Source organism: Mycetomoellerius zeteki, unplaced genomic scaffold (assembly GCF_001594055.1).
Source record: "Mycetomoellerius zeteki isolate Tzet28-1 unplaced genomic scaffold, Tzet1.0 scaffold228, whole genome shotgun sequence".
Lineage (NCBI taxonomy): Eukaryota > Metazoa > Arthropoda > Insecta > Hymenoptera > Formicidae > Mycetomoellerius > Mycetomoellerius zeteki.
In genome coordinates this window covers 1,409,586-1,416,752 of record NW_017257203.1, presented here as the reverse complement: position 1 = coordinate 1,416,752, position 7,167 = coordinate 1,409,586, and the positions used below count along the sequence as shown (strand labels likewise).

The window sequence follows — 7,167 nt, the reverse complement described above, 5'->3', positions numbered from 1 at the left end:
GGAAAGAGTTGTCTCACCGCAGAATTTGGCTTCAAGCTGTTACTAGCGAGGGACACGTTGCCCAGTTTGAAAACGAGGGACAGATCTTTCGCGTCCTGCTCGCGCGACTGTTCGCCCGACGTCGTTTGATCGTTGATGCGTTCCGCTTCCACCGTCGTCGGCACTCTTTTATCGTTGCCCGTCGAATTTTTGGCGTTTGCATTACCTTCACGATCCTCTGTGACGTCTGAATCGTTACACCGTGTGGTGAATTGCGCCGCGTTCTCGTGAACGATCGACATTGAGCCGCCTGTCCCGGGACAAAGCGCCGGATTAAAACCGTTATCCTTTGGGGCATCGCAAACGCTTTTATCTTTATCCGTATCGGATCGCCCGAAGCAATCCTTCCGCTCCTCCTCGCTAATTTCCCGCACGATGCGTCGCTCCGTTACAGTCGTCATCGTTATTGTTTCCACGAGATAACGATGGTGCAGATCTAGGAACAAAGTTACCGTATATTTGAATCAAATGAGAAAAATAAATGCGCTGCGAACGCGCAATGAAATTTCGAACGCTTTCGTTTAGCGCGAGATAACATTTCACCATATAAAATTTTTATCTCGAATATTGCATGCTGCATTGAAAGCGTTAGTTAGATGGGTACGTGCACCTCCTCTAATTTACTCGAACTTATCGCCTTTCGCATCTTCATTTACGTCATTTTCAAAATTAATGGTCATCATAGTTACATAGTTATGAATTATCTATGTAAAGAAATACTCGCGTTCCGCTTTACACAATGCCTCATAATATTTTTTAAAAGATCGCTACATGAACTAAATCAATATCATAATAACTATATACTAATAACAATAGCTTTATTAAAGTCGCAAGAGATAAACGATGTTACATACAGAGGTACTAGAGAGCAGCATCTCAAAAGAAGAAGCATCAATGATGCTACTCTTACAAGCCTCGATCCTTTATTGTAATAAATAAAATTAAAAATGATAATAAAATAAATGATAATAATAATAATGAAGTATGTATGCGGATACAAAAGCTACAGAAAAATACTGTAAAAAAAGATCCTAGATACAATTAATATAAATAAAAATAATAAAATTTATTAATGATAAAAATATTAATGATGAATTGATATAGTTAATACAAATAAAAATAATAATGAATATGATCAGATACAAAACTTTGCATAAATAGAAAGAAGATCATACATACATTAATATACATATATAGATATATAAAGATGTAAGAGATTGTAGAATAAATAATGTAATCGGCGATTAAAGCAATTATTAATAAATACTGAGGCTTAAAAAATACAATACTTAAGATGGATACGATATATTCACTTATAAACGAGAAGCAACTAATCTGAAAGTACAAACGGAGAAAGAAAAATGAATATCGATAGGTAAATGAGTTAAAGTAGTTTACAGCAAAATATGAAAAGGCAACTTGAAAGTTGTGAAGAGGGTAAGAGGATTATAGTATATTGAAAGCATGTAGCATTTTCTTGCTATAGATGGTACTTGATGCAATCGAAGGTATAAATAAATGTTTTCCTGCAGAACAGATTGTTATTCTAAAATTGTTAAAGATTGTATTTCTAAAATTAAATCACAATAAAAATACTCAAGTAATTTTAAATGAAAAAAAGATATACCGGGGTGAGATGCTCGATGTTGTTTATCCAATTTTTCTTGTAAATTTCTTTGACTGTCGTCGTGCACCGTGTCCTTATTGCCCTGCGTATTCTGCTCATTCCCACGATCCTTCGTTTGCGATTCGCATTCTGGAACATAAGAAGCAAGATCGAACTCATACGTCTTAGTTCACGCCTTTATGCAATTATGCGCATTATTATGATTCCATTAAGCGCGCGTGTTTATTACAGCCTTCAAGACAATAAGATGGTATGTGAAACGTATGCTATATATTATAACTCACTGACGATCTTTGGATAATATGAGATCCTTGCAGAATTTGTTACGCAGTGCGTCAAGTCTGCCATATTAATGGCCGCGAAAAGCGGAGTCGTAGTGTCTGATACAAATGCCATTTCTGTACTGCAGTATCTCGTTAAGACCTTGCTAGAAACTTTATCTGTTATCAGGTATGTTGTGTCACGACATCGCGGCAGATACGCGAAAGAGATATATGAGATATATGTAGTGCGCCTGAAATCGCATACTTTCCCTTGATTATTGAGATCACTTCCCAGGTAGAGAAACACCTGCCTCTCATTTCCCGGAAATTTCATCGAATGGTATTTTTTTCTTTCTTTTCGATATAACATATACTCATTAACGTGCACTACTTAAGTTGCGAGTGAAAATTTTACTGTGAAAAAATATATGAATCTAGATAATCAACGCACTCTTCAAAGATCGTTCATTCGTAGTCTATAAGTTCGGTAATAAATAAAGTCAAATAAATAAAAAAACACGTATATAGAGACTATACATTCATCAGTCTTTAACTGTTCAGTTTTCGTTACGAAATTATGTGAAATCTCAGTGACAGATTGATTGCGTTTACTTCCCACAATGAATTTTGACTGTACGAGATTTAATTTTTTTAAAATGAGAACCACAATTTTATTTTTAATATTGATATGTGTATATTTGAGATACATTTTATATTGAAACATTTATATTAAAGGAATGAATCTTTCATCTATAATGAAAAGAAGAGTTCTTTTTAAAATAATTTGACCATAGGATCGTGGTATTTCTAAAGGGGAAACTTCTCATTTAAATGTTATCAAAATCGAAGAGACGGAGTTTCCTAATTAGAATAGTTACTGGTCTAACCAAGCGATGGCCATCGATGTTTAATGTACTTTCAAAGTCGCACCGTGTGTATCCAGCGATTGACAGCTTGGAATAACTTCTGCAGTTTCTAGTCTAGCGCTCTATATTGTAATGCTTTACCATATATCACTTACCGTGTCGCAAGAAAATGAAGCTTGTTTTCCGACTTACCAAAGGGTTTGCAGTGGTAAAATATTTATACCGCGAAACATTCGCGAAATATTCGCGATTTCGTGTATTTCAAAAGTTGCGAGAATTAAAAAGGGACTTTTTCCATTAAATATATATTTCTTCTTTGATCTTACGCTCAAGCAAAATTATCTTTGTTTGAGCGTAAGATCAAAGAAGAAATATGTATTTGATGAAAAAAGCTCGAACGTAAAAGTCTGTTTTACATATAATTTGCTTTGTATAATTTTACCACACATTTGCGTCTAAGCTTGAATGTGACTTATTAAAAAATGTCACATTAGGAGAAGATGCATGTGTTTTTCTTTCTCATTCATATGTATCGCAACCTGTTGCGAATGTAAAGTATATATGAACAATGAAGATTTTGCATTACGAACTTTTATGTCGGATACGTTTCAATAAATCTAATATGTACATTAAAAGTTTGTTTGGTCCATGTATGCAGGGGACTATAAGTTATGTAAAATACAATCCCTAAAAAGTATCTTAAATATCTTTTATCCTTCTTTCGTAAACTTCGAGATTTTGTAGAACCCCAAACACCTGTGTGTTTAGTCTAAATATGTCTCCTAGAAAATTTAGGCATACTATTTCGTAGCATAAAACGTAAACGTTTAGTTAGAAATATAAGTGTTCTTACCGAGTATCTCCCGGGGAAGACTACCGGAGTTACGCTAGGCCGCGCTTCCGGTGAGCGTTGATATACACGAATAAACCTATACTCTATATCTACATACATTGGCATTTTGTGTGACCGCGATTATAGATCCCGATCACAGTTTTTTTAATCGATTAATATAATTACGGATGACAGCGTTACGAATTACCGACGTTTATAAAAATGTCATTTGAATTATTTTCTCTCAGATAGCAACTACGAATTTTCAATACTGATAAAAACACTGAATGCCTCTTTAAAAAAATTTTACAATACAGTGCCTGTGCTTTAACTATCGTTTAAAAAAAAAAAGCGAACGTTATAAGAAACTGTTATGTTGTAGCTATCGAAATAGAATGATCCTGAATATTTATAGATTCATATATTTTTCCCTTTTAAGCTCTCTTGGTATTCTAAAGAATGCGCATAAAAATCCTGCTATGTTCTTAAACGGTTTACCAACCGTGGCTAGACTCATGAAAAACAATACCATTATTATATTCGCATCCTGTGTGAAGGGATATCGTGGGACTGTTTCTCGGTTATGTGTGAGAAAAGAGCTGAACAACGATGCAATTCTTCTAATTTGCACCTTTCCATTAAAGTATAAGTGTAGCATAAAATATATGAATTATTAACATATTTTTTTTAATTATTTTATTACAATACGCGCGTAATACATTATTACGTTTCGAAATTGGTTTCCTCTCGCGAAAATGATTTCACACACACACACACACACACACGTCTACGAGAACGGTTTTATAAAAAAGTATTCAAAGATTATTATTTTTCAAGTAATCGACTTTTAGAAAGAAAAGTATATCTCTCCGATTTATCAAACAATAATTTTCGTTCGAATTCTAGTATCCAATAACATATCTATGTTTTGAAATTGAGCGTCACAGAGACACATTTTGGGAAAAATATTGTAAATAATAGCGAAAAAGTAATAGATTTAATACGTATGCAGCAAATTGAGCATTTAAAATATAAATATAGTAATAAATTCTATATATATCCGCAATAGACGTAGAGAAAAGCTTGTTTGAAGCCGAAAAATTTCACTTTGATTCTACAATAAGAGTAATTTTTGACAATATTCAATACAAAATTGGGTTAATAAAATTCTTCCAAACGAATTTCTCTGTAAAGAATTCAAATATTGTCAATGAAAATCGTGGACCGTTGTTCAAATAGAAAAATTAGTGTATAAACTTCCAGTGAAGTGCGAACAGTGCCTAGTTTTCGAGGAAATTATGTATAGTGACGTAAAAATCGGGATTTCCTCGGAAAGAGGAAGAAACAACATGCAGTCTTACATCCGTTATGATTTGGTACCGCAAATGATTAATGTTGCGAGTGTTTTAAATGAATATTTTACACGGTTGTTAGACGATAGTAACGGGCTGCATTAGATTTTCTTTCCTTCTCTAATCAGCAAGATGGTACGTCAAAAGTTTTCTGGATGTTAAAGTTTCAAGTGTACGCTATGGTTTACGTTGTGTTAAGCTTTTGTGTTACGCGACTGCTCGTTGCAGAATATTACAAAACTATTCTCTTGCTTAACAAGAAGAACATTTGTATGGCTCTTTGGTACTGCTTTAAATTTATGTAGAGAATTCGTATTCATTTCTCGTATTTTTAATACAATAATTTTAAGTTGTTATTTTTATATTATACGATAACGTTTACTATAAACATTATTATTCCTCTTCATATAACAAAAAGAGATGAAATTTGCAAAACAGATAAAAGTCATGTAATATGAGCAAAAATAGTAATTAGTTCTTTCATAAAAATTAAATGTCAAGCAATGATATTTAATCAAGCAATGATATTTAATCAAGCAATGATATTTTTATTAAAATATATTCTTATTCAATTATAGAAGAGATTATGCCTTAATCTTCAATTATCTAAATGAGAATCTAGGAGTTGAAGAGATTCGCTGCTTGCGAGCAAAGTTAATTCCCTACTGAGGGAATATTTATAGATATATATAAAGCTTCGTTAGATGCGAAATCCTCAAGACAAAAGTGCAATATTCAGACAAAGCAATTTCCGCAATAGCTCAACTATAATTTTTCCTAATAAAAAAAATTGGCTTTTCCCCTCCAATATATTATTGAAAGTCAAGTTTCGATAATTCACGATTTAGAATCAATATAAGTATAATCGTCTACATATGTCGTTCTAAGAAAATATTTTAATTTTGTTACAAAGAGTTCATCTTTTCTTTTCAAATCCTCATGTTAGCAAAATTGCAATATTCAATCAATTTCCGCAATCACCCATCTATAATTGCTTCTAATAAAAAAAATTGGCTTTTTCTTCAATATGTTACTGCAGGTATTATTGAAGGTTGTTTCTTGATAATCGACAGGTAAATTACAACTTAGACTCAATATAAGTATAATAGTCCGCATAGAAAAAAAAATGTCGTTGTAAGAAGGTATTTTAATTTCATTACACGCATAGAATTCATCTTTGTTCTCCACATACATCGCGAGAGTCGAAGCGAAGAAATGGTAGTATTACGTTAGGGGGACGTTACGGAAGTTACGTCTTTCGTCATCGAGGTATTAATCGAGAAAATAACTAAATTATGTAACAACACGACTAGTCGGCTTACCCGCTGCCTGTTGCTGGTAGTAATTGCACTCCGTGCACGTTGCAGACGACGCGCGACCACGCTGCTCGGTCTCGTTGGCGATCTCGCTGTCGGAGCACACGTCTTTGTAACCTTCCGGCGGGCTAAGTGTTTCCTGCTGCTGCTGATCGTGCCGCGGCGGCGGCGGTGGCGGCGGAACCACGGTTCCGCTCTCCTCCTGGGAATCCGCGCTCTCCTTCGTCCGGCGTCCTTTCGTCGCGTCCTCCGCATCCACTCGTTCGTTCTTCGTGTCCTTCCCTTCCACCGACGTGGCCGCCGTCGCCGCGGCCGCCGACACTACCTTCTCCACCTTCCCGTCGACGTTCTCCTCCTCGTTCTCCTCCTCCTCCTCCCGCTCCTCCTCCTCGTCCTCTTCCTCTTCGCCGTCCTCGGCTTCCTCCTCATCCTCCTCCTCATCCTCCTCCGCTTGCGTGTCCTCGCGACCCTGCTGACTCTTTCCACGGGTCCCTCCGCCGCGATGATCTCCTCGTACAGCGTTTTCGCAGAGCGCCTGCTCTACACCCCTCGCCATCTCGCCGTATCTACCGTTGCCGGTGCCGGCGCCGATGCCAAAGTGCAGGTTTAATTCCGCCCGGCACTCCTTGCAGTTGCCCAGTCGCATGAACTCGTGCTCCTGGTAGCAGCAATCGCAATCCTCCTCGTAATCGGCGCAGCACTCCTCCTTTATCAGTATAATGTAGTCCGCCGCGAAGAACTCGTTCAGCTTCTCATTGATCACCACTCGATGCTTCTGCGACTTCGTCTTGGTCTGGCCCGGTTTCTTCAGCAGCGACTTGAGCGTCTTCGCCGCCGGTTCCGCCGGATGTTGTTTGTTGCCGTGTTCCTTC

At 36.5% G+C, this 7,167-nt stretch overlaps 1 protein-coding gene across 1 annotated transcript in view; it reads right to left on the bottom strand.

Moving 5' to 3' along the window:
- LOC108723207 (uncharacterized) overlaps positions 1 to 7,167 on the bottom strand; it is a 10,734-nt gene that overhangs the window by 3,370 nt on the left and 197 nt on the right. The window contains 3 exon segments of the mRNA XM_018448767.1: positions 1 to 475; positions 1,667 to 1,795; positions 6,302 to 7,163. The exon segment at positions 1 to 475 is cut by the window's left edge and continues 618 nt beyond it. Of these exon segments, the coding sequence (XP_018304269.1) occupies positions 1 to 475; positions 1,667 to 1,795; positions 6,302 to 7,163 (1,466 nt within the window).